At 39.0% G+C, this 27,499-nt stretch overlaps 1 protein-coding gene across 1 annotated transcript in view; it reads right to left on the bottom strand.

Annotated features, from left to right (window-relative positions):
- LOC128653786 (ABC-type organic anion transporter ABCA8) overlaps window positions 1–27,499 on the bottom strand; it is a 405,751-nt gene that overhangs the window by 173,331 nt on the left and 204,921 nt on the right. Inside the window, exons 22-23 of the mRNA XM_053707294.1 lie at window positions 14,754–14,891; window positions 8,500–8,613 (exon numbers count right to left, since the gene is read on the bottom strand). Coding sequence (XP_053563269.1) covers window positions 8,500–8,613; window positions 14,754–14,891 — 252 coding nt within the window. The remainder of the gene's footprint in view (window positions 1–8,499; window positions 8,614–14,753; window positions 14,892–27,499) is intronic.

Here is a 27,499-nt window from a genome sequence, read left to right on the forward strand (position 1 = left end):
ACCCCTTAATACCCAAAACGGAATAACAATAGAAAAAAACGTTTTTTAAAGCAGTCACATACACTGTCACAGCTCTGCTGTGACTTTTTACCTCCCTCAATATGTCTTTTGAAGCCTTTTGAGCCCTCTAGAGAAGTCCTGGATCATGCAGGAAGAAGCAGGAAGTCTGAGTCTGAATTTTTACTGCGCAAAAAAGTGCTAAAATAGGCCCCTCCCACTCATATTACAACAGTGGGAAGCCTCAGTTAACTGTTTCTATGCAGAAATTAGCCAGCCATGTGGAAAAAATTATGCCCCAATAAGTTTTATCACCAAATGTACGTTAAAAAACGATTAAACATGCCAGCAAACGTTTTAAAACACATTTTTTGAAGAGTATATATCTCTATTAATAAGCCTGATACCAGTCGCTACTACTGCATTTAAGGCTTTACTTACATTACTTCGGTATCAGCAGCATTTTCTTAGTCAATTCCATTCCTTAGAAAAATATTTTACTGCACATACCTTAGTTGCAGGAAACCTGCACGCCATTCCCTTTCTGAAGTTACCTCACTCCTCAGAATGTGCGAGAACAGCAAGTGGATCTTAGTTACTTCTGCTAAGATCATAGAAAACGCAGGCAGATTCTTCTTCCAAATACTGCCTGAGAAAAAACAGCACACTCCGGTGCCATTTTTTGATTTAAGAAATAAACTAAGTATAAAACACCACAGTCCTCTCACGACCTCCTATCTAGTTGAGAGTTGCAAGAGAATGACTGGATATGACATGTGAGGGGAGGAGCTATATAGCAGCTTTGCTGTGGGTGATCCTCTTGCAACTTCCTGTTGGGAAGGGAATATATCCCACAAGTAATGGATGATCCGTGGACTGGATACACTTAACAAGAGAAATTTACCATAAATACAAAGTATAAGACTTTAATAAATAGGAATATTGCATAAATATGATTGTGAAGGGCTCCAATGCACTTTTATGTGCATATCTGTGTACATATGTATTTATGTGTTTATATGTGTGGGTATATACAGTTGTGCTCATAAGTTTACATACCCTTGCAGAATTTATGATTTCTTGACCATTTTTCAGAGAATATGAGTGATAACACAAAAACTTTTCTTTCACTCATGGTTAGTGTTTGGCTGAAGCCATTTATTATCAATCAATAGTGATGTCGCAAACTTAACATTTTCCGTTCGCGAACGGCGGACTCGATCTCCCGGTATTGTTCGCGAACCCGCGAACCGGGTGAACCGCCATTGAATTCAATAGGCAGGCGAACTTTAAAAAACATACAAGGACTCTTTCTGGCCACAATAGTGATGGAAAAGTTGTTTCAAGGGGACTAACACCTGGACTGTGGCATGCTGGAGGGGGATCCCTGGCAAAACTCCCCTGGAAAATTACATAGTTTATGCAGAGTCTGCTTTTAACCCATAAAGGGCCTAAATCACCTAACATTCCCAAATTGTTTGCAATAACGCGCTTTAAAACATCAGTTATGATGTCGTATCTATCAGGTAGTGTAAGGGTTACGGCCGCATCACAGTGACAGAGCAAAAATTAGATTACACTAGCATAATGATTTAAAGACTTTTTTGGGGGGAATTTAAAGAAAAAGGTTAAGCACATAGATGTGAGTCGTGGCTGATAGCCTTGGAAGGGCAGCTATTAAAAACAGTAGGCTCTGTAAGTCAGATACACACACGCCTAATTTTTTTTTATGGGGGAATTTAAAAAAAGGTTAAACACATATGAGTCGTAGCTCATAGACTAGGGAGGGCAGCAAGTAAACACAGTAGGCTCTGTATGTCAGCAAAACAAACAGGCCTGATAGAAAATGATATTAGATTACATACACTATCAAAAAAATGTAAACGTTTTTTTTTTTTTAAATTTAAATTAAGGTGAAGAAGATATCAGTGGTGGCTGCCTGGCACAGACCAATTAACCAAAAGACTGAAAAAAATGAAGTATACACAGGCCTGATAGACACAGGCCTGATAGAAAGTGTAATTAGATGACACTAGAAAAATTATTAAATTTTTTTTTTTTTAATTTAAAATAATGTTATAAACGGATATTAACACTGGTGGCTGGCACAGAGCAATAGAGTATATGCTGTGTGACACAGGCCTGATAGAAAATTAAAAAAAATTACACTAGCAAAATAATTAAAATTTTTGGTTGGTTAAATTTAAACTAATGTTGTTAGGCAGATATCAGTGGTGGCAGTAATCACAGCATATGCTGTGAGCCTTAAACACAGGCTGAAAGACAGGCAAATGCTAATAAAAATACGAAAAAAAAACAAAAAAACGGCTCGAATTATAGCCCTAAAAAGGGCTTTTTGGGGTGCTGTCCTTGCAGCAGAGATGAGTGGAGTCCTTCTGGACTGTAGTGGGCACTAAATACACTAGCCTAGCTATGTATTTCCCTATAATGTCAGCAGCACAAACACAACACGTCCTCTCACTAAGAAAGCAAGGTCGTTATGAGTCTAAAATGGCGGCTTCCGAGTAGCTAGGAGGTGAGGGAGTGTCTGATGTTGATTGGCTCTAATGTGTCAGAAGGCTGTGACATACAGGGTCAAAGTTTCCTCAATGATGACACATAGGGGGCGGATTGAACATCGCATATGTTCGCCCGTAGCGGTGAACGCGAACAAGCTATGTTCGCCGTGAACCGTTCGCGGGCGAACAGTTTGGGACATCACTATCAATCAACTGTGTTTATTCTTTTTAAATCATAATGACAACAGAAACTACCCAAATGACCCTGATAAAAAGTTTACATACCCTGGTGATTTTGGCCTTATAACATGCACACAAGTTGACACAAAGGGGTTTGAATGGCTATTAAAGGTAACCATCCTCACCTGTGCTATGTTTGCTTGTAATTAGTGTGTCTGTATAAAAAGTCAATGAGTTTCTGGACTCCTGACAGACTCTTGCACCTTTCATCCCGTGCTGCATTGGAGTTTCTGGATTCTGAGGCATGGGAAAGCAAAAAGAATTGTCAAAGGATCTGCGGTAAAAGGTAGTTGAACTGTATAAAACAGGAAAGGGATATAAAAAGATATCCATGTGATTGAGAATGAAAATCAGCAGTGTTCAAACTCTAATCAAGAAGTGGAAAATGAGGGGTTCTGTTGAAACCAAACCACGGTCAGGTAGACCAATTAAAATTTCAGCCACAACTGCCAGGAAAATTGTTTGGGTTACAAAGAAAAACCCACAAATAACTTCAGGTGAAGTACAGGACTCTCTGAAAACATGTAGGCTGGTGTCTGTTGTCACAATTACCCAAGAGGGTCTGCGGAAGCAGGTTCCCTGGGAGAGGTGATCCCGAGACAACCACCAAAGAAGAGAATACCTTGTCTCCTGATCCAGCTGTAATCGCGGAGACAGATCTGCATAATCCCCATTCCACTGTCTGAGCATGCTTAACTGCAGAGGACTGAGATGAAAATGGCCAAACGGGATGATGTCCATTTCCGCTACCATCAGACAGATTACCTCCATGCACTGAGCCACTGATGGCAGAGGAGAGGACTGAAGCGCTAGGCAAGAATCGAAAATCTTTGATTTCCTGACTTCTGTCAGAAAAATCTTCATTGATAAGGAATCTATTATGGTTACCAAGAAAACTACCCTTGTAGTTGGAATTAAGAAACTCTTTTCCAAATTCACCCTCCATCCATGAGATCGCAGGAAGGATAACAACATTTCCATGTGGGATCTTGCTTATTGAAAGGATGGCGCCTGAACCAGAATGTCGTCCAGATAAGGCACAACTACAATGCCCCGCAATCGGAGCACCGCCAACAGGGATTCTAGAATCTTTGAAAAAATTCTGGGAGCTGTGGCTAGGCCGAATGGAAGAGCCACAAACTGGAAGTGTTTGTCTAGAAATGCGAACTATAGAAACTTGTGATGGTCCCTGTGGATGGGAACATGCAGGTAAGCGTCCTTTAAATCTATCTTTGTCATAAATTGACCCTCTTGAACCAAGGAAAGAATGGAACGAATAGTTTCCATCTTGAAGGACGGTACTTTGAGGAATTTGTTTAGACTTTTGAGATCTAAAATTGGTCTGAAGGTTCCTTCTTTCTTGGGAACCACGAATAGATTGGAGTAGAACCCCAGACCCTGTTCTTGAATAGGGACAGGAACTATCACTCCCAAGTTGGAAAGTTCTCGAACACAGCGTAAGAATGCCTCTCTTTTTATCTGATCTACAGATAATCTTGAAAGCTGAAACATGCCCCTGGGAGGAAAGGCTTTGAACTCTAGTTTGTATCCCTGGGACACGATTTCCACCACCCAGGGATCCTGCACATCCCGTACCCAAGCCTGAGTGAAGAAGGAGAGTCTGCCCCCTACAAGATCTGGTCAATAGCAGGCTTTTTGGATTGTTTTCCCTTATTCCAAGACTGGTTGGGCCTCCAGGATGGCTTGGACTGTCCCTGCTTGGAAGAGGGAGAGGAAGGCTTTCCCTTGAAATTTTGAAAGGAACGAAAACTAGTCTGACGTCCCTTCTGCTTATTTCTCTTATCCTGAGGGAGGAAATGGCCCTTTCCTCCCGTAATATCAGAAATTATTTCCGTGAAACCCGACCCAAACAAGGTCTTTCCCTTGTAAGGAATCACCAAAAGTTTAGACTTAGATGACACATCCACAGACCAAGATTTTAACCATAAAGCTCTGCGGGACCAAATGGCAAAACCAGAAATCTTTGCTCCCAGTTTAATAACCTGTAGGGAAGCATCTGTGATAAAGGATTTGGCCAACATAAGGGCCTTGATCCTATCCTAGATCTCTTCGAGGGGAGTGTCTGTCCGAATAGAATCAGACAATGCATCAAACCAGTATTCTGCCGCACTAGTTACAGTAGCAATACAGACCGCAGGTTGTCATTGTAAACCCTGGTGTACATACATTTTCTTGAGTAACCCCTCTAACTTCTTATCCATAGGATCCTTAAAGGAACAACTATCTTCTATGGGAATAGTTGTGTCTCTTGGCTAGCGTGGAAATTGCACCTTCCACCTTGGGAACCATCTGCCAAGACTCCTTGATAGAGTCTGCTATAGGAAACATCTTCTTAAATATAGGGGATGGGGTAAAAGGCATACCCAGTCTCTCCCATTCCTTAGCAATAATCTATGTAGCCCTATCTGGTATAGGAAATACCTCCACCATGGAAGGCTAAAACCTCCTTAAGTAACAAATGGAGGTGTTCGAGCTTAAACCTGAAAGAAAAAACTTCAGTATCAGCTAAAGGTATAACGGTGTCTGAGTCTGAGATTTCCCCCTCAGATGCTACCGAAGTATCCTCCACTTCAGGTTTCTGGAAAGGAACATTCGGAATAGCCACTACTGTGTCAGCAACCTTATTCACTGATTGATTACATTTCTTCTTGCGCTTTCCCTGCAGCATGGGAAAAGCAGATAATGCAACAGATACCGCTGATGACATTAGTGAAGCGATGTCTTGCAAGGTAACTCCAGATGGAGTAATAGAGGAAGCGCAGGGCACTGGCTGTATGGACGCTAAATTTTGGGATGCTTGAGGAGAAAGCTGCGGCATATCTTGAACATTGTCAGAAGACTCCTGAACAGCATCTGCCTTAGACAATGTTGCCTCAGAAAAAAGTCTATCGCTGTAATGTAAAGTTCTCTCAATACATGAGGAACAGAAAGGGATTAGTGGTTCTACATTAGCATCAAAACATAAAGAACATGTAACATCTTGCAGGGTTTCTTGGTCCATCTTTATTCACCAATAAACAGACAACTGATATTTTATTCAGAAAATAGCCCCCCCCCCCCAAAAAAAAAAAAAAAAATGTTACTGTTCCTTTACATTTTAAACGAAAAAAAAATAACTGCTTTATTTTTCTGTTATTTAAAATACACAATGGCCCCCAAAATGACAATCCAGACAACTCTACACCTCAACTTAGCCTTGCTGAGGTGCTTACCTGCCTGCTTACTAACGAAGTATACTACTTTGTAGATGATCTGGACTCAACTCTTTAAAAATTACGATCCGGTAACCACAACACTGCTGAATCTGTGACGCAGCTGATTTCCACCCGGAACACAGGAAGTGAGACAGGGCAAGAAAAAAAGGCGCACAATAGGGACTGCTGCCGTATATAATTCCGCCCATCGTGGGCATAACCACATGAAACTCCCGATTAGCTAAATGTCTTCACAGCCGTCGGGAGTAAAGTAAAAAATACACCACCATGACTGAGCCAGATTCTCTTCATCCCCAGTCATAGGTGAATGTGACTTGTCCCCCAATGTATGTAAAAGTGCTATCTATTTTCTCTGCAGCGTGTCCCAGAAAAATTAAAGTTAGCACTTACCTTAAGACTTCTTCACTAGGTTTGAGAGGCCAGTTCCCTCACATGGACCTGTGGATAGAAACAAAGACCGAGTAATCTTACTCAGGCTTGCACGGTTAGGGCAGCATAAATATATGGGAGGCGCAGTGAGGATTGTACCTCACAAATTCCCATTGCTTGAAAGCCACCACTGCTCTACTGAAGAGACTGATATGGACTACGGCTACACCCTAGAACAAAACAGAACAATCTTGTACTGCTTAAAAATAATAAAATCTTGCTTGAATAATCTTTTCCTAACACCTAACTTACCACTTTCTTGCTCTAACATAGGCAAAGAGAATGACTGGGGTTGGAGGGAAGGGAGGTGATATTTAACAGCTTTGCTGTGGTGCTCTTTGCCGCCTCCTGCTGATATTCCCAATAGTAAATAAATGATCCGTGGACTCACCATGTCATTAGAAAAAAAGAGCAATATCTGCAAAGTGTAGAAAAATGAGGTATGCCTGCATATACATACATATACATCTAGATTGAAAGTTCCCACTGGAATAGGGCCTTCGATTCCCCCTGTATTTGTCTGTAAAATGTTGTCTTTTATTGTATTGTTTCTCCGTTGTACTTTTATCTTTGTACCCATGGGAAGTGCTGCGGAATCTGTTGGCGCTTTATATAAAGAATAATAATAATATACATATTTAGACGTGTATATATATATATATATATATATATATATATATATATATATAAAGAATAATGAGGAAGGCACTGGATTTAACCAAGGGAAATTTAATACTTTACTGTATGACGGTAATACGGTAAAGGATTAAAATTCCCTTGGTTAAATCCGGTGAGTGCCTTCCTCATTATTCTTTATTTGGATATCTTTGATGTGCACCCGGTACTAAATGGTAACCATGAGTACTAGGCCATACGTGATATCTCTATGTTAAAGCCCTTTGCCTGCATTTTTTTTTCTCACACCTGAGACCTCATACCTTTGAGCCCTTACAACTTTTTGTACATTTTTTTAAAAATATTTTTTTTATCAGATAGTGTTATTATGAGTGTAACTGTACTTTTTAATGTATTTTGATGTGATACTTTTGTTTCATGAAACAGTGTTAACCAGAGCTCTGAGGAAACGGTAATCCTTCTAGCATAAATCGTGAATGAGCTCACACATTTGCATTTACTTAGTAATACGAGCACTAAATCCGATACGCGCAATCCCCTGTGTGAAACCACTTTTTGCTTGCATGTAACTGTTAGCACGCCACTCATAATATGGCCCTTAATGTGGAAAGGTAATAGTGCTAGTTATAAAGTTCTGGACAGAGACAGAAGGTGCTCTATTGTGATATTTATAAGAAACAGTTGTCACAAAAATAGAGAGAAGTTGAAATGTTATTGTCTGCCATAAATTATCTATATTCCTGAGTGAATAATCATGAATCAGACTTTTGTACTGATATTTGTAGTTCCACCTTAGAAATTTTGTTAAAGGAATACGAAACCCAAAAAAGATTTTTATATTTCAGATAAAGCATACAATTTTAAACAAATTTCCAATTTACTTCAATTAGCAACTTTGATTGATTCCTTTGGTATTCTTTGTTGAAGGAGCATCATTGCACTACAGGAAGCAAGCTGAACACATTGGTTGAACCAATGCCATGAGGTATATATGTGCAGCCACCAATCAGCAGCTAGCTCCCAGTAGTGCATTGCTGCTTCTGAGCCTACCTAAGTATTCTTTAAGATAATAGAAGTAAATTGGAAAGTTGTTTAAAATTGGATGCTGTATCTGAAAAATTAAAGAACATTTTTTTGTGTTTCATGTCTCTTTAAGCTATGGTTTTTTTGTTAAATAAACAAACAAATAGGAATGTGAATTAATTTGGTTGGTTGATTTGATTTTTTATTTAAAGGGTTTAGAGGTTTTGTGGGGGTCTTAGGGGAGGGATGGCTTTAAATGACATGTCTTCATGGTGAAGGCCTTTGAGCTAAAAAGAGATATTCTACTGTGTTTTGAGACATTCATTCAGGTAACCATATAAGTGTGTTTTCCATATTACAGTTTACACTTTTCTTACAGTTATAAATACACCTATTTTTTTGTCACCCTCTATACTTACCCTGTTGTCTTCAATGCTGCTCATTGCAAAATGGGGTGGGAAACCTGAAGCAAAGACCATGAGAATTATACCTGCAAAAAAAGACATGTAGCTGGAATCTATCCACTCTCCCTCCTGAAAAGGAATAAAAAAATCAATGTTGACATGTATCTTAGCTAAAAAATAAGTCTTATTGGGGTTGATCACAGTCTTTAAGAAAACCTTGTCTAATGTTTTTCTACAGACAACCTCCATTAAAGTTTAAGATTTTTTGTAGATAAATCATTTAATAAGTTTATTTAAAGGATTGTGATCAACCTCACAGTTTAATCAGACATAAAGGGGTCAATCAAAATCCTTTAAAAAAAATGTATCTAATGAGTATCCAACAGAAAAACACCATTAAAGTCTAGGGTGATTTTTATAGAGAAATTATTTGTTTTTGTTTTTCCTAAAGGATTGTGATTGACCACAAAATTGTTCAGCATCCGTCTGTCTTATCCCAATATCTCCAGTGTAATGTTTCAACTTGAAATGATAAGCCTACTTTTATCTAACAACATCATATAACTCTTCTTACCTGGATTTTCATACTATGGGGTCAATCACAATTCATCCTCCAATATTTTAAAGCCTGTTTTCATCAGCAAATAGGCACTATTCAAATTCAAGCTGATCACAATCACTATTTTTCTATTGTTTTTCAAACTCGAAAACAAGTTATCGTCTCTCTGAAAAAGGTCCTATAGAGTCCTGTTCTTTGTGATAACAATCAATTTCTAAACACTTGTTAAGAGATTTTCTGCACCATTTTGCACTTAAAATGCAAAATTGTACGTTACAACATATCTTCAAGAATTCAAAGACATCTTGGAATTAGTTATTTTTCGCATTTACAATACACACATGAAATAGCCAATGACTCAATTTTGGATGTACATGGGAATATATGGTCTAGATTCATTAAACCTCTATTCATCGCTATTGTACAGTCTGTTGTTAATGGGTGGTGGAAATAAAAGGGACATTAAAGACAAATTGTAAGCTGCATAGCAATTTACCTTCATTATTTGAGAATAATTTTACAATGAAACCTCAGCTTTATTTTGTCAGATATAACTTTTACATTTTTTCTTTCACTGATTTCGCTGTCCCAAAAAACAAAAGAATCTTTGCTAACAAATCCCAAGCTAATACACATATATTGGGGCATATTTATCAAGCTCCGTATGGAGCTTGAGGCCCCTTGTTTTCAGGCTCGCCGGAAACAGAAATTATGAAGCAGTGGTCTAAAAACCGCTGCTCCATAACTTGTCCACCTGCTCTGAGGCGGCAGGCAGAAATCAACGTGATCGAATACAATCGGTTTGATTGACACCCCCTGCTAGCGGCTGATTGGCCGCAAATTTGCAGGGGCCGGAATTGCACCAGTAGTTCACAAGAACTGCTGGTGAAATAATAAATACAAAGTCCAAAAAAGAACCAGCACTATAGCCAAGAGAACTGACACATCCGTGGGCCACTGCCAAGCCCACCATCAAATCATAGAAAACAGCTTAGAGGTGTCAGATTAAAAATCCCTTTATTTTAGAACATGGGGATCAGAGAAAACACTCCCATCCAGGTACTGACCAGGCCTGGCCCTGCTTAACGTCCGAGATTAGACGGGATCGGGTGCATTCAAGGCAGTGTGGTTTGAAATAATAAATACAGACAGCATAATGCAGACAAATGTATTTTACAGCAAAAGAAAGCAAAATAAATAATGTATGTATATTGCAATGATGTTTTATTTTCAATAAAAAACATTTTATGCGTTGTTGAAATACCAAATTTAAGTGTACTTCAACATATGTATTTAATATCTACACATCTCGTTCAGCAAACAAAATTTGTTGGAAAGGAGAGAATACGGAATCACAAAGACAAAAGGGTAGATTTATGAAATGTTGGGCGGACATGATCCGCTGCAGCAAATCATGTCTGCCAGACATTGATAAATGCCGACAGCATACGCTGTCGGCATTTATCATTGCACAAGAATTTCTGGTAATTTCTGATAGGGATGATCGCAGTCCGCCATCTCAGAAGTGGCTGACGAGTTAAGGAGCTGCTTCTTAATTTACGTTTCCGGTGAGCAAGAAGTCTTGCGTGGTAACAGCAGCATCCATTGCATAATAAACCTACCCCTATGTCTAGGTAAGCCGTTTAGCTATTGCATTCATGTAGAGTTTTTATTTCATACTGGCATTTTTAAAATATTTAGTTTCGGTATTTTTGTCTTTTTAAACTTGTTTTCTTCTAGCAATCATGTCGTTGTGAAAAATAAATTATTGTTTGCTTTTTTCTTCTAGTTTGTTGCCAATCAAGATAACAGAAATATACAAATTTTTATTTTATTATACATTATTTTCAATATGAAGAATCTCCTGTTTAAAATAAATAAATAAATATTGTAGACATGTTAAAAAGAGTTGTTAATGTGCAAAGACAAACTTAGCTCAATATTGTGAGTCTTTTGGCAAGATTTTAATGCTGTATTCTTTCAATGGGATGACCAAAGGGTTGAAACTAGACTCTGCAGGACCCCAGGGCAAAGGCTGATGTGGGGGTCCCCATTTCAACAGTATCCTTGGTGTCCTCCCTTAAAGCAGCAATATGGCAACCCTACCCTTTCTGAATGTTTGCAGGCAGCTGAAGCTGACCGGCAGCCAGATAGCAGAAATTACATTTTTTTTCTGTATGAATGGGAGCCATCCTTCTTCTTGGTTAGTCTGTGTCAGATAATAAGGGCAGCTCTCCTGTAGAAATATGGTGGCAAGTTTTTTTTCTGCTCAGCAACACTGTGGTAGCCATCTTGCAAACTCTGACACCATTTTGTAAAGGTAAATCCATATATTTTTCTTAAACTCTTAGCTTAATTTGCAGGGGGAAAACAGAGGGGCCAACCTGCAAAAACTAATTTCAGGGAGGTGGCTTCTCTCGCTACTGCGCCGCCACCCCCACTCCCAGTTATATATTGGACACCTTGAAACCCTAAATAAGATAGAAACTTATCATTAAAGTAGCTTCCCACTAAAGTCCCATTAAAAAAAGTAGCTTTATTGCACAACCACATACAACAAACCTATTTTCCAGTGATTGTACGCTTGTTGAATGCTCAAATATTTTAGAATACGAAGTTTAATTAGTGCAGTAAATAAGGTAGTAATTGTTCTTTATTTTATTAAAATTAGTGGGGGCTTTGTGGTTACTGATGCATGCTTTGAGGGTTCTATAACTTTTCAGCAACTAAAGGCATTTCTTAAAGAAACACTTTTCCGGATTTGGGCCACATTGGATCATAGTACTCAGGAGTTTCAGAGAGATTGCATTCCATTTGCTGGCATCAGGGAACCCCTATTACAATCAGGGAGACTCCCTGAACTTCAGGGAGACTTGGGATGTCTGTGCAGATGATGCAACTGCTGATTACAGAGTCCTGATAAACTTCGTTAAGGTGTGGACCCAGTCTCAATTGAGACCACTGTGACCCCTATAGTTATGCCAAAATTTGCACTGTGACAATACTTAAAGTCTCATTATAGAAGATTATATAAGTTGCAGCTACTTTCATTTATGACAAAATTATTTCTAGTACTGCTTTTCTTGAATGAAGATGAAAAGATCAAGATATGCTTTCTTCTCTATAAATGATTTAAAACATTTTAAAACTACTCTTACAGTTGTAACAATTTTTAAAAAATTTTTTTAGCAAACTTCAAAAATTCCCATCATGACCATATTTAAATGGCATTTATAATGTTTAACACTAATCACAATATATTTGGGGCTTAAGAAGTGAATTTTGAACATGTTAATTATTAGAAGCATAATATGGTGTACACAAATATCAGTCCAAACAACCCAAATATAATTTCTTTAGTAGTCAAGTAACCTTTGTATTTCTCATTTTCATTTGGATTATATATATAAAATAATGGAGGTAGCTGCCATTATTTTTAAGTGGATTTTTAGTCATATAGGCCACAGTTAATATTTTTGCTTATGCTTTATTTTTGTCTAAATGTCTTGCTTTAAAAATTCCTGTTATGTGAATATGTTACCTCTTTGCATGTGACATTGGGCCAGGCAACTATCTGTAGAATAACAAATAGTTAATAAGCCAGTTATTGTTATTGCTCTTTATTCTTTTAAAACCATAGCAAGTAAAGGAAAAACAGATGTACAGTATTAGAATAGGTATTTGCCCAGTAACCAGATGAAGAAATCTTTAAGTCAAATATTACTAGTGGGCACATGTTGATTACGTAACCTTTGGACTGCCCAGTTTCAGAATTTGCTGTCTGCATAATTCTCCCATATTGATTAATTTAGTATGTGATCAATAAAAAATTCTCAACAAAGAACTTGATGTATTCCATGACTGTGGATATTTGTGTCAGGGAAAACTACACATGTTTGGATCCCGATAGAATCACAATCCTATAGAAAAACTTATCTAAAGAATTTCTACAGAAAATTACCAATAAAGTCTACTGGAATTATGTAGATAAATCATTTAAAGGGATATGAAACCCAAAAATTTTCTTTGGGGATTCAGACAGATCATACAATTTTAAAAAAGTTTCCAGTTTACATCTATAATGAAATTTGCTTTCTTCCCATAACATTCTATAGGTAAGTGTCGGGAGCACTGCATGGCAGGAAATAGCGCTGCCATCTAGTGCTCTTGAAAATAGATAACATTCTTGCAAAACTGGTGCTATATAGTGCTCCAAAAAGGAACCGGCTCCTGACCTTATGTTCCTGCTTTTCAACAAAAGACACCAAAAAACAAATAAAAAATTATAATAGAAGTAAATTAGAAAGTTGTTTAAAATTTCAAGACCCGGTAGATTGCTAGAGAAACGTACGTTGGATACAGGAGATTAACAGGATTTTACAAACATTTGTATCGAAAGCCAAAACTTTTTGAGGATATCCGATCTTTTTGCTGTAAGTCTTCTGGCCACGAACTGAACAGTTTTACATAGCCCTGGTCCCAGCCTGATGCAGTTTGTTGTTATGTCCTTTGTTTTTAATAAATATATATTTGAATTATCCCTATTGGGATCATTTGCATTTCTTTTACCCCACTTGGGATCCCTGAAGTGAAATTGGGAGCCGTTGGCAAGCAGTGAGGCTTCATACCTACCGGCCTTCTATCTAAGAGTTTAGATATAGCTCTATAAAGAGTGAGTAACTCTCGCTGTGAGATTGGTTATTGGCCCATATGGTCACGATTGTTTTCTCTATTCTTTCCTATGGTCCACCATGGATTTTACTTCTATCAAACTATACCAAACTTCTAGAGACTCTTACTTACCTCATTTCCATTTATTGGATGTTTCACATATCCTTGATCATTTGACTCACTGTTATTATTTCAGTTAAAGGGATATGAAAGCCAACCATTTTCTTTTGTGATTCAGACAGATCATACAATTTTAAAAAATGTTTCCAATTTACATCTATAATGACATTTGCTTCATTGCCATGTCTGGAGCACTGCATAGCAGGCAATAGTGCTGCCATCTAGTGCTCTTGCAAATAGATAACATTCCACTCGGCCCATCGATGGCCGCCCACCCGCCTCACAGACTGGCTCCAACCCACCAACGATACCGGTGCAGAGAGGGCCACAGAGTGGCTCTCTCTGCATTGGATGGCCAAGGGGGGTTATTGCAGGATGCCTCGCTATCGAGACATCACTGCAATAACCGTAAAGCGGCTGGAAGTAATCAGGATCGCTTCCAGCAGCTTTAATCCCCAACGTTGTACAGGGTACGTCACTGGTCTTTGAAGACCAGGTTGTGTGCGACGTACCTTGTATGACGCATGTCGTTAAGGGGTTAATACATTTTCCTAAATGATTGTGATATAGCCTAATATGTCCTTAACAAATTAAAACACTTTTTCTAAAGGTTTTTAATTTTAAACTAATTTGCAGAAGACATTTGGGATTGTGATCACTCAAAAAACATGAAGACAGAATTAGCCAAATTTGAAAAGTTGACATCTGGAGCAAGCATCAGAAAGATTGTACGTGACCCCTGTAATACAATACTTTTTCATTTACTTTAAAAAACATGATTCTTTATTCTAAATATATAAGTGATACTTAAAACAGTATTAATTCGTCCATAATATAACATTTACACTGATTCACTGATAGATTAATTTAAGCAAAACAAATGAAATACAAATAATAGAGAAGAACATCACATACTTACATAACCTATTACATTATTCCAAATTCGAATGTGATCAGGGGATTTAAAAGTTTTCAGAAGAGCATTGCTAATGATGTTTACAAGCACTGGCAATGAATTCAAAGCTTTGGGATTTCCTATAATTCTGAAAGTGTATCCCTAAAAAATAAAACATATAAAAGATGTAAAGAGTTTTTCACACTAAGCAATTTCCTGTATCAGACATAATGACTGGCATAAACCTCAAGAAGCGAAATGCATGTTGGCTTTATCACAGTCAGCTTTGCAGTGGAATGACCTCTCTTTACTGAATGTTCTGATATGGCCTTAAAAGTACAAGCTATACAAAAACAGTTACTATAGCACTATTGTGTACAGATTTTTCCGGTTACTCACTGATTGCTCCAGTGTGAGACAGTATGAGTGTTACATCAGAGGAACAGATTACTTGATCCATACTTTAAAAAATAGAGGGCCTGTCTGCATTGGGAACAGCCACATTCCAGACAGATACTGTAGATATCTGGCAATAGCTGTAACAGTTTTCATAAACATATTCTAATTGTTTAGTGCATTGTTTCTCAACCGTGGTCCTCAAGTACCCCAAACAGGCCAGGTTTTCATTATAGCTGAACCTGTGCACAGGTGAAATAATCAGCCAATGGGTGGGAGCAGGTTAGTAACCATGGTTACTTATCAGCTGATTACTTCACCTGTGCACTGGTTCAGCTATATTGAAAAGATGTCCTGTTGAGGGTACTTGAGGAACGCAGTTGAGAAACACTGGTTTAGTGGACTATGCAACCATGAGTATCTGGCTTATTTATCCCATTGTCATACAGGACTCTTTTGCTTTTCTAGTAACAGTATTGTTGAACCTGGGTAATAATGTTGTCAACATATGCTTCGTTGATTACAAAAAATATATTACTATGTGCTCTCTATTTGTAATTTGCAGCTTTAGGGCTAGATTACAAGTGGCACGCTAACTGTTGCTCACAAGCGATAAGGGGAATATCGCTGCTCTTTGCGCACGTTAAAAGTAGTGCTTGAGTGCAATTGAATTTAACGTGAATCAGGATAGCACAAGTAGAAATAGCAGGTGTCCCAGCACTCCAACCTTGGTTATATAACAAACACCTGGGTGCAGTCCTTAAAGTTCATATTCAGTAATAATTTTGAGGTAAAGGGCACTCTCAGGATTTTTGAAGTCACAAAATATTTATTCGGAGTAACAACAAGTCATCAAAGACGTTTCGGCTCTCTTAAGAGCCTTCTTCAAGACAAAGAACATCTGTAGAACAAAAGAAAACACAAATATATATACAAACAGATAATGCAAACTACAACGAAAATACCCAACACCATTGCTATATTACTTTAAAATCATGTAAAAGGATAAGGTTTAATTCTAGTCCATTGACAGACCAGGATAAACACCAAACAGCACTAATGACAATTTGGATGCAATAGATTGAGCTGGATATTTATAACAACTGGAGTGAAATCCAAGCAGGGATAACAGCGAAACAAATCTCTACATACCAGTCCAAAGTAAAACACATTTATAGGAAACATACTAAAGGATGAAAATAAACCAATGAAAAAATATAAAATGAAAAAAAGAGAAAAGATGAAAAACTAAACCAATGAGAAAAGGCCTAACTGAGCACACATATGCCAAATCTAACACAATGCTGTGTAAAGCTAAAGCCATTCATTATAATTGGAATAATAGTTTAGGTTAACTGTGTTAGAACACACCAGCCTCATGTTTCAATGAATGAGCACATAACACAGAGCGTGACCACTATAGATAATATGCTAATAATATATAGCACATAGACTTTATTACACAATCTTATGAAGATAATTATCCAAAAGGTTACATATATTTACACAAATATTATTATTAATATTATAGTATTTATACTATAATAGAAAGATACTGCTTCATTTATATAGTATCCAAAAAAAAATGATCTGCTTATAACCAATCACATTTTAACGCATAATATCAGGGTCACCACTTAACACTCTTTATACCTCCTTGATAACACTCAGGATATCTATAGATCAAGTGTGGCCAAGCTCAGTTAAGTAAACAAAATAATACGCTCAATCACACAGTGCTAACAACGAACCAATGCAAGAACCGAAACTGGTATATGAATATCAACAGTGTTAACGTATTACTATACACCATGTATTCCATTTGGGATAAAATTATAACAAAGCAAAACCACTTAAAAAGTCAATGTTAGCACAGGGGGAAAAAATGCACTACACATACCTCGTTCCGGCACATAGCCGAGACAATTCTATTGGCCCAAATTGTAGGCTCAATCACACAGAGCTAACAGTGCGACCACTTAGTACAATGTGCAATGTACAATGATATGTATAAAAATCAATACAAGAACCAAAGATGATGTATACCGTCTGAGATAAAACTTATACATAAGTCATATAGCTTAATAATACAATGGTGACACAGTTGAAAAAATCAAATACTCTTACCTCATTATGGCACGTAGCCGTGCTCCACAAACAGGAAATTGTGCTATTACATCTAAAGCACCTGAGGAGCTTTTAAACCACAAGGGAACAATTCTATTGGCCCTGATCTGGGGGTGTGTGGCTATGTGACTCAATCAGCTGTTGCGATAGTGTTACAGACCCGTAGCAAAGCTACAATGTTATTCAGTGCAATCCACATTGATTATAAGCAAGAGCAAACCACGACATGAAACTATAATAGGGCTAAACATAAACATTCTAAAAATACCACACATAAACGTTCTAAGAACACCACACAGCCGGTCATCCGTTGGGGAAGACGGTACCGGAACTTGCTCATAGTATGGTTGTCTAGATAACCTCAGTATTACTAAGCAACCTTCCTGGACCTTGAATGCCCAATATACCCATTCAGGCAGACAATTATGTCACATACGAGAACAAGATATACCAGTTTGCTATATCTAACAGACCCGTATTTCAGCCCTTCACTATGAGCCTCATCATTGAATACAAAACATAACCACCAAGTGTACCTGCCATAGACGTAAACACCCATCATTAACTAAGACCGTAAAGATCACTAGTAGCAATCAGTTTGATGTCAGCAGGCCAAATAAACACATAGGCTAATAACACAGTGGACTACATAAAGTTGATACTTTACTGAGGCCAAAGTTATTAGTAAGTAGAGCCAAATGGTGTATGGGTGTTCCTAGTAATTCGTAAGCTGAAACATAAGGTGTACGGCAGTGAGTAAGTGCAAGTGCACTCTAATAGACCTGTGGCTATGTGTGATAAATAGATATGCCTTATTGAACAGATTATGTGGATGGTAAATTACAAACAGGCTAGTAAAACAATGAATAGTCTAAATGTACATTCAGCCTATAGGGACTGAGTGTGTTGAGCCTGTAAATCCATCTGCTTTCACAACATAGCAATTCCTTATGTCTGTCACCACCTCTCCTCGGAGGGACCACCATGTCAATTAGCATAGCTCTTAAGGAGGATATAGGATGATTAGACTCCAAGAAGTGGCGGGCAACAGGTTGATCTGAATTCCCTTCTTTTAACGCTGCCCTAATGGCACTTTTATGATTCGCCAGTCTTTCTCGAAAGGTAGTACTTGTTTTTCCAACGTAGTATCTTCCACATGGACACGTGAGGAAATATACTACAAACTGGGGCGTGCATGTGACTCTATGCCTGATCAGGTACGTTTTGGTAGAATGCGGATGGTGAAACTTCTGTCCTGTCTATAATGAATTACAGGTGACACAGTTTCCACATTTAAAGCAACCCAACTTAGTCTTGGCTAAACAGGTCTTGGCACTGCGCCAAGGGTCCGTTTTCATCAGAAGTGTTCTGAGACTACATCCACTTCTATGCACCACTCTAGGTGGAGGTGTCTCTTTGAATGGTAACGTTAAGTCTCCTTTTATGAGATGCCAGTTCTTTTTAACTATATCCCCAATTTGCTTAGTAATCGGGCTGTAACCAGTTATAAGATTGATGGTTGAATCAGTGATTTCTTTTTCGGGTTTTTGATTTCTTTGAATTAAAGTGGTCTGATCTAAATGGGTCACCTCATTCATTATTTCAGTCACCATACTTAGGCTGTAACTCCTTTCCAGAAATTTTATCTTCATTTCATTGAGTTGTATGAGTTTTTTTGCTGGATCTGAATTGTTCCTAATTACTCTCAGGAACTGGGATTTAATGATGCCTTTCTTTAACTGTATTGGATGAAAGCTGTCACTTTGGAGAAGGGTATTCCGATCCGTCGGTTTAGAATACAGGGTAGTGTTGAGTCTACACCCGACATTTGTAGCAGATATAAAGATGCATAAATCCAAAAAATGTATTTTAAAATCATCACTTTCACTTTTAAGTGTTATGGATTGTTCAACATTATTATGGTAGTAAATCCATTCCTTTAGTTCATCTTGGGTACCTCCCCAGACCACAAACAAGTGATCAATATACCTACGGTTTAGTAGGACATTGGGGTTTCTATAAAAAAAGATGTACCGTTTCTCGAACCATGCCATGAAGAGATTGGCGTAGGACGGGGCCATGCTTGACCCAATGGCCGTGCCGACCAGTTGCAAATAATACGTATCCTTGAATCTAAAATAGTTGTGTGTGAGACACATCAATAGCCAGTCCAGAAGAACCTCGATTGGAGGGCCATCATATTCGTTGCTGGATACCAGGAACTGTCTAACCGCCTCTACAGCAATATTATGTGGAATAACAGTGTAGATACTATTAACGTCAAGTGTGACTAGAATGCAATGCGTTGGAAATATTCTGTTCTGGAGAAGTTGGATCAGTTGAATTTAATCCAAAAGGAATGCTTCTGTTTTTTTAACCAGATCCTGGAAGTAAAAATCAATATAGATAGGTTCTGAAACAGCGACCCTTCAGCTGATACAATGGGTCATCAAGGAGGTTTATTTAAATCTTTATGTATCTTTGGGATGGTATAAATTATAGGATACTTTGGATACTCTGTCATCAAAAATTCCAGAATATTTTGGTCAATGTGACCACTGTTATATGCATAAGTCAGACTGTTATCCATCATCTTTTTATATACCGTGGTGGGGTTATATGCCAGCCTCTTATATGTAGAACAATCGTCCAATTGATTCAGTAGCTCTGACCTATAGTACGAGTAGTCTAAGATCACTATAGCCTCACCCTTGTCAGCAGGACGAATTATGATTGTGTCATCTAGCTTCAATCTTCCCAGTGCTCTCCACTTGTCCTTGCTCAAATTAGTTCTATGTGATGTTTGGGTTTTACATACTTGTTCAATGTCTCTGAAACAGATATTGGTAAAGGTTCTTATAGTAGGGTGTGTGCTTTTAGGTTCAAAAACAGAGTGTTTGGAAAGCTTTGACATTGTCTTAGAATAGGCAGCATGTTTGTAATCTTTCAACTTGAGTGATCTTTGCAATTTATGGAGATCAACCAAATGATCAAAAACATTGACCTTGGGGGTGGGTACAAAGCTCAAGCCTATGCTCAAAACATTGCTTTCATCTTTATGTAGTGGTCTACTGCTTAGGTTGATGACTACACCTTCTCAACTATTACATTTTTTTGAGGCTTTTTTCCACCAACCTCCTCTCCTATTTGCTGGCCTGTGTCTTTTTTTGTTGATCCATTGTCGTTTTTTGACACCATTGGAGGTTTTCTTTGAGACCTGGTAAGAATTTTTTCACTGTAATAAGGTCTGTTCAAAACTCCAGTTGCATTATCTGAGCCACTGGACTTTCAGGGTTACTGCTTACTAATGATCTGTCCCTTTAAGTGCTTCCTATATCAAGCACTTCCCCCCAGCACTCATTGCTGGTTAATTGAGAAAGGATTCACAGCTCAAGCGTGTCTCTGAGAGTTTTCCACACTCTCCAACAGCCTCTCTATTTTTTATTTGAAGAGTTCCTAAAAGTTTCTGATAACATCTCTTATTTTCATTCCTACATTTAGCAGCTCTACTACTTAATTCAATACTGGAAGATTTTACCTATTGCAAGGAAATCAAACTGACTCGACATCTCATCCTGAAGCAGTTACAAGGTAACAGGATTTACAAGCCGCTTCAGACACAGCACAGCAAGTAGCGGTGACGTCATCAGCTGCAGCCAACAACCGCTCTCCCTGTGAGTACCACGCTGCTGTTCATAGCAAACGGACACAAGTATCAAACTCCTGGGTTCTCAGGTCAGAACTATTTAATCCATTATTATTCGTTATTTTTACATAATTTGATGAACTTTACCTGCCTAATTAAGGAATACAATAATTTACGTTATTGCTTAATTTGAACTGTTTGCATTTACAATTGCCCTGAAAGAATTACAGTTTATGAAGTTAATAAACTGACACTTATTGGGCAAATATTAATACATTATATGAAGCACTAACAACGAATTCATCAAGCTTCTTTTATGTTACAAACCTACTTTTGAGGCAATTGCTGTTTCTGAGTTACAACACAAAATTAAAGGCTTGTTCAAATTGCTACTATTACAGAATTAACCAGCCATAAGGAAGCAAGGATTTAGTGTTTGTGTACACAGAATTATCCTATACCAAACATATTCACTCAACAGCAATTATGGAACAAGATCTTTTAAGTGATAAAGTTCAAGTCCTGTCAGACAGATTAGAAGCTCTATCAGGTTCTTTCCATGAATTACAAGTGGAAAATCAGGCTTTGAAGGCCTGCTTAAGAGAGACTCTGGCACCTAAACCTGCAAGTGCAGATTCTATCCCTGAACCTATGGTCTTCCCGCCAGAAAAATTCTCTGGTGACCGTTCAAGATTCAGAGAATTTAAAAACTCCTGCATGTTGCTTTTTCAATTAAAGCCACGCACTTATCCCACTGAAAGATCAAGAGTGCTCACTGTGATATCATATTTGAGGGGGGAACCTAGGGCTTGGGCTGACTCTTTTTTTTTAAAATGATGATGCAATACTGGGATCCCTTGATGAGTTCTTTGATCAAATGTCAGCATTATATGATGACCCTTTCAAACAGGTCACAGCTGAAAACATACTTAGATCTTTAAAACAAAGAAAGAACCCTGTGGAGTCTTACATCACACAATTTAAAATTTCTGCCCGCGATTCCGGATGGAATGAGGTCTCCCTTAAAACTCAATATCGTTTAGGGTTGTCTGAGGATATAAAGGATGAACTCTCGCGCACAGGTATTCCAGATTCATTGGAAGATTTCTTTTCCCTCACTATTAACATAGATAGACGGCTTAGGGAACGCTGCTTTGAAAAGGCTAGCGGTACAAGAAGCTTTCTCTCCACTCCTGTTTATCAAACTAAGGAATCGCCGCAACCTATGGACATAGGCTTTATGAAGGGTCCCCTCTCCTCTCAGGAAAAGACTAGGAGGAAGTTGCATAGTCTGTGCATGTATTGTGCCTGCCCCACACATGAAGTAAAGGACTGCCCAGTTCTCGCTAAGAATAAGAAGGGTAGGTTGCCTAACATCTCTGAATCCCTGCTGATGAAAACCATTAAACCCTCATATTTAACTATCCCTATTATTTTACAGTGGGATCAAATCAGGATAACAACTGAAGCTATCCTGGACACCGGCTCATGTAGAAATTTTGTTGATTTTTCTTTTGTGAAACAGAATAAAATACCTCTGGTCTCTAGGGGGGCGGAGCCTGGCCGTGCAGGGAAATGGCTGCCTAAAACCTGGCTCTTAAGCCCCACATCCAAATTAAGCAAGAATGGGGATAAAGGATGCCCAATATTTTATAATAGAAAGGACTTTGTAAGTGGCTTGGAGGTACAGAACACACAGGTGACTTGTGAAACAGAGGAGCTGTGACAGTCTTGGTGCCGCGGCCCCCACCGGCCCTGCATTGACGGACCTAAGAGGTGAATTACAGACAACAAGGAGCTGGAGGTATATCCCGGTCTCCCCACGGAGCTACAAGCAAAGAGTGCCCATTACCGCACAAAGGTTAGAGGGGTGACAGCTGCAGAACTTACCTACTAGACGCGGAGCAACCGCGACATAGACCCGGCATTGGGGAACTGGTGGAGAGGAGACCGGGCCGCATCTGGAGCACTGCGGGCGGTGAGTCGGCATCGGTGAGTAATCTCACAGACAGTAGTGTGAGTGAAATAATTAGGGGCTTACCGGACTGACAAAAATAATTGCGGCAGTAAGGCAACACTAGTCTGGGATCCCCAAAACGGAAAGTGCCACCATAACCACCGACACCCACAGGAAAATAAGATCATTGTTCACTCTCATAAACAGTAGTGTGACTGGAGTAACTAGAGGATTGTTGGGCTGATAAAACTGTCTAGAACTGTAAAGTAACACAAGTTTGTGATCCCTGAAACAAAAGATACCACCATAAGTACTGTCATTAGCTGGGAAGTAAGATATTTTTTTTAACTGCGTCACAGACAGAGTAAATTGGAGATTAGGCCTTAAGCAGTGCGCAGCTCAGCCAACTGGTAGAAGAGCAAGAAAGGAAAGCAGTCTAACACACTAGCATTGCAGATCGAAAAGAGAGTAATATCAGAGAGACATTGATCAGCTCCAAAGTATTGAAATACAGTCAACAGTGTGCATTTGTTATAAGCTGTTTACAGAGCAGTGACAGCTGCAGCTCAATACCATAGAATATAAGTGAGATTACAAATTGGAGTACTGGATACTAAGCAATATGTCAACTAAAAAAGGTAACAGACCTGACAAAGGAAATAAGAACAACAGCTTAACCAGCTATTTAAAAATGACAACAATATCTGCTGAAAAGGAAGACACTGAAATATCAAGAACAGCATCCTCAGCACCTAGTGAGAGGCCCATAACAGACACATTACCACAGGAGCCCCTTACAAGGGAAGACTTGAACACTATCTCTTCGAAAGCAGACATCAATATAGTATTGACAGAAATGAGATCACTGTTTGGAGATTTGAAAAAAGATCTGAACAGCGTTACCCAGCAAGTGCAATCTCTCCAATCCAAACATGAGACATTGCAGAAGCAGGTGGATGTAAATACACAACATATACAAAGCCATGAAGGAGACATACAATTCCTGTTGTCCAGAATTGAGGACCTGGACAACAGAGGAAGGCGCAACAACATGAGGATCAGGGGTGTGCCTGAAACAGTAAGCAATAACGCCATTGAAGGATACCTTCAGGATCTATTTCGGACTATAAAGGGAACGCCAAGCGCTCCAGAAGTATCCATGGAAAGGGCGCACAGGGCGCTTCGTCCAAAACCTTCCCCTAAGGCGCCACCACGAGATATTATAGTTAAATTTATGAGCTATAAAGACAAGGAACTTATCTCACAAAAAGCGAGGGCCATGAGGACTGTGACCCATGCAGGTATCCAAATCCAAATCTTCTCAGACCTGAGCCAATTAACGCTCCAGAAACGGAGGGATCTAAAATTTATCACTAGTGTCCTCCAAAAGCATGGCGTTCCATATAAATGGGGATTCCCGGTGAGCATCATTGCCTACCAGGAACCCAAAACAAGCTACATATAGAACATCTGCTGACCTCCCAGATTTCTGCAAGGTCTTAGATCTGGACATTCCACCGCCAGAACAGGAATCTACACCACAGGATGAATGAGACCCAGAAGACAGTAACTATGCATATAATGTAATGTAGAGTGAAATGGAACTTTAATTGACAGTACACTTGTGTATGAGCTGTTACACGCCAGAGAGCTTAAAGGTCTCAATAGTTTAAATATAGTTATGCTCATTGACTCTTTATTATCATGTGTATAGTGGGCAGGCTAATTGTCTATGGAAACAGAATTTTAGTGAAACAATCAAAACTGTAGTACACAACGAGCTGCCTAATTCTTACACATAGTATTAGGACCTACGCAGCCTCAGATAAACTCACACTCGATCTAGCATGTAGAGGCAGAGATGATCATAACTTACACGTAGAGAAATAGCCCCTATGATAGGCCAGAAACACCAATGAATTATAAAGTATGAAAGGAGGCTCATCTGGTAATCTGGTGAGCTGGAGACTCATGTAGTGTAAAGGCCCACTGAAAGCAATACACATGACCTTCAATGAAGGGTATAGTACACTGATATAGCTGAACTTAGCTAGAAAGGATTTAGGAGGAAAAATATTGTACTGTGCCTAACAATTATAGACATGGACTCTGCACTCCAAAGGTTTAAGGTGTGGAGGGATTAATAATTACTCTTTAGTGGGAGTTAATGTTGATGTTGCGTTATAAAGTTAATAAAATTTGTGTATTGTTGGATTATTATAATATGTTGAATTTAAACTTATACTTATGTTTAGATATTATTGCCACAGATATGGAACAGCAATCTGAATTGTTCTTCTGAGCCCAGATGTAATTGGGCATCCTGGACCCCTAAATATCCTAGATTTTTCTTTATTAAGTAGTTTGGATGTGGGGATACTGACCCCACACTCTATTACCTGACACTTTTGATTGCCCTTAGCTAACCTGTCAGGTAACTCTACCCGCTTTAGGGTATTTCTATTCTTTTATCATCCCTTATTTCTCACATTCTAGAGGACACACAGAGATAATAAGAATTATCTGAACTAAACTGTAAATAAGAACTCTGAGGGGTGTACTTAGTCTTTATATTAACCCTTGGCCCTCGTATACCTTTTAATCTAATCTCTCTTTTCATTCTTTCTCTCTTATCTTCTATTAATTTCCTCTATCCCCCCCCCTTTCCCCCCCCCCCCCCCTCTTGCCCTCCCTGGCCCCCCCCCCCCCCCATCAGTATGCCTCCACACGCGACACATAACCTGTCAATTCTGACACTTAACACAAAGGGACTGAACATCCCAGAAAAAAGGTCACACCTAATGAGAGATGCTCAAAGATTGAAATGTGATATACTATTCTTGCAGGAGACCCACTTTAAGCGAGGTAGAGAGCCGAAGTGGCATTGCCCTAAATTCCCCACCACCTTTTTTGCCTCAGGTAACCAAAAAAAGAATGGAGTAGGGATAATGATTAAACATTCTTCCCCATGGATTACTATTCATGAGGAAAAAGACCCAGAGGGCAGATTCTTAATCCTAATAGGCAGGCTATATAACAGAATGGTGACTTTGGTTAACGTGTACGCACCAAACCAACATCAAAACAAATTTCTGAAGGCCCTTACAAATAAAATTTTGGAAATAAGTAAAGGAGCGCTAATAATAGCAGGAGATTTCAACATACCATTAGATCCCCAATTAGACACGTCAAGGGCTACAGTTTCTATCTCTAAAAGAGTGGTTAAACAATGTAGCAACCGATTAGACGGACTGGCAGTACATGATGTGTGGCGAGTTTTACATCCTATGAAGCGAGACTACACTTTTTTTTCCCACCCTCACAGCCTCTTTACAAGAATAGACTACATATTTACAGACCAATCCATGCTGGCACTAGTCACAGATGCACAGATACTCCCAATGACATGGTCAGACCACGCACCAGTAATCTGCAAATTAAACTGGCCCACGATTCCTACACAGCCATACATATGGAGGTTTGACGATTTTATGCTCAATAACCAGGTTATCAAAACACAAATAGAAAACACACTGAGAGAATACTTCCAACACAACTCAACACCTGACCTGCAAACTAACACTATTTGGGAAGCACATAAGTGCGTCCTCAGAGGAGAACTCATGAAACAAAAATCTCAACTGGCTAAGCAAGCCAGAATAAAATATACTTCTCTCCTGAATAAAATACAAGACTTAGAAAAGCGCCATAAAAAACTCCCGACCGACAGCTCCCTTAAGACAGACTTACTTCAAGCTAGGGAGGAATTGCAGAACTTACATTCTATAGAACACCAAAAGACTGCACTAAAGCTTCAGCAAAAATATTATGAATTTGGGGATAAACCTGGCAAACTTTTAGCAAGAGCACTGAAGAGAGGGCAGCTAAAAACACATATACACACTATCCTAGATAGGAAGGGGAAGCCCTGCACAAATAGCCCTGCAATAGCGGATGTCCTAAAAACATATTACCACAAATTATATAATATACAGAATGTGGGGGAGGTTCGGGAGGGTGGGGACAGCGATGGTCACACACTAGAAATGGATACGTATCTTAACTCGGTCACGTTACCCTCCCTCACATGCGAGGAAGCGGGGGACCTGGAGTCACCCATTACCATTGAAGAAGTAGCTAGAGCCATAGACGACTTACCTGCGGGCAAGAGCCCTGGCCCTGATGGGTTTAGCGCCAAGTATTATAAACTGTACAAACACATCCTCGCACCACAACTGACAACCTTATTCAATGAAATAGGAACGACACAAGAATTCCCACCAACAATGTTATTAGCTCACATCACCACAATCCCAAAACCGGGGAAGCCAGCGAATCGCCCTGAAAACTTTAGACCTATCTCACTGCTGAATGTGGACCTAAAATTATTTGCTAAAGTACTCTCCACTAGGTTGAACAGACTTTTACCAAAGTTGGTGTCACCAGATCAAGTCGGTTTTGTCCCGGGACGAGAGGCTAGGGACAACACCATAAAAGCATGCCTTCTGGTGAATTATGCCCAATGCAAAAACATACCATCCATATTGGTATCAACAGATGCTGAGAAGGCCTTCGACAGGGTGAGCTGGCCCTTTCTCAGGGCCACCCTGTCGAAGATGAATTTCGGGCCCCATTTTATGAGCA

The sequence above is a fragment of the Bombina bombina genome, chromosome 1 (genome assembly GCF_027579735.1).
Source record: "Bombina bombina isolate aBomBom1 chromosome 1, aBomBom1.pri, whole genome shotgun sequence".
In the NCBI taxonomy this organism is placed as follows: Eukaryota; Metazoa; Chordata; class Amphibia; order Anura; family Bombinatoridae; genus Bombina; species Bombina bombina.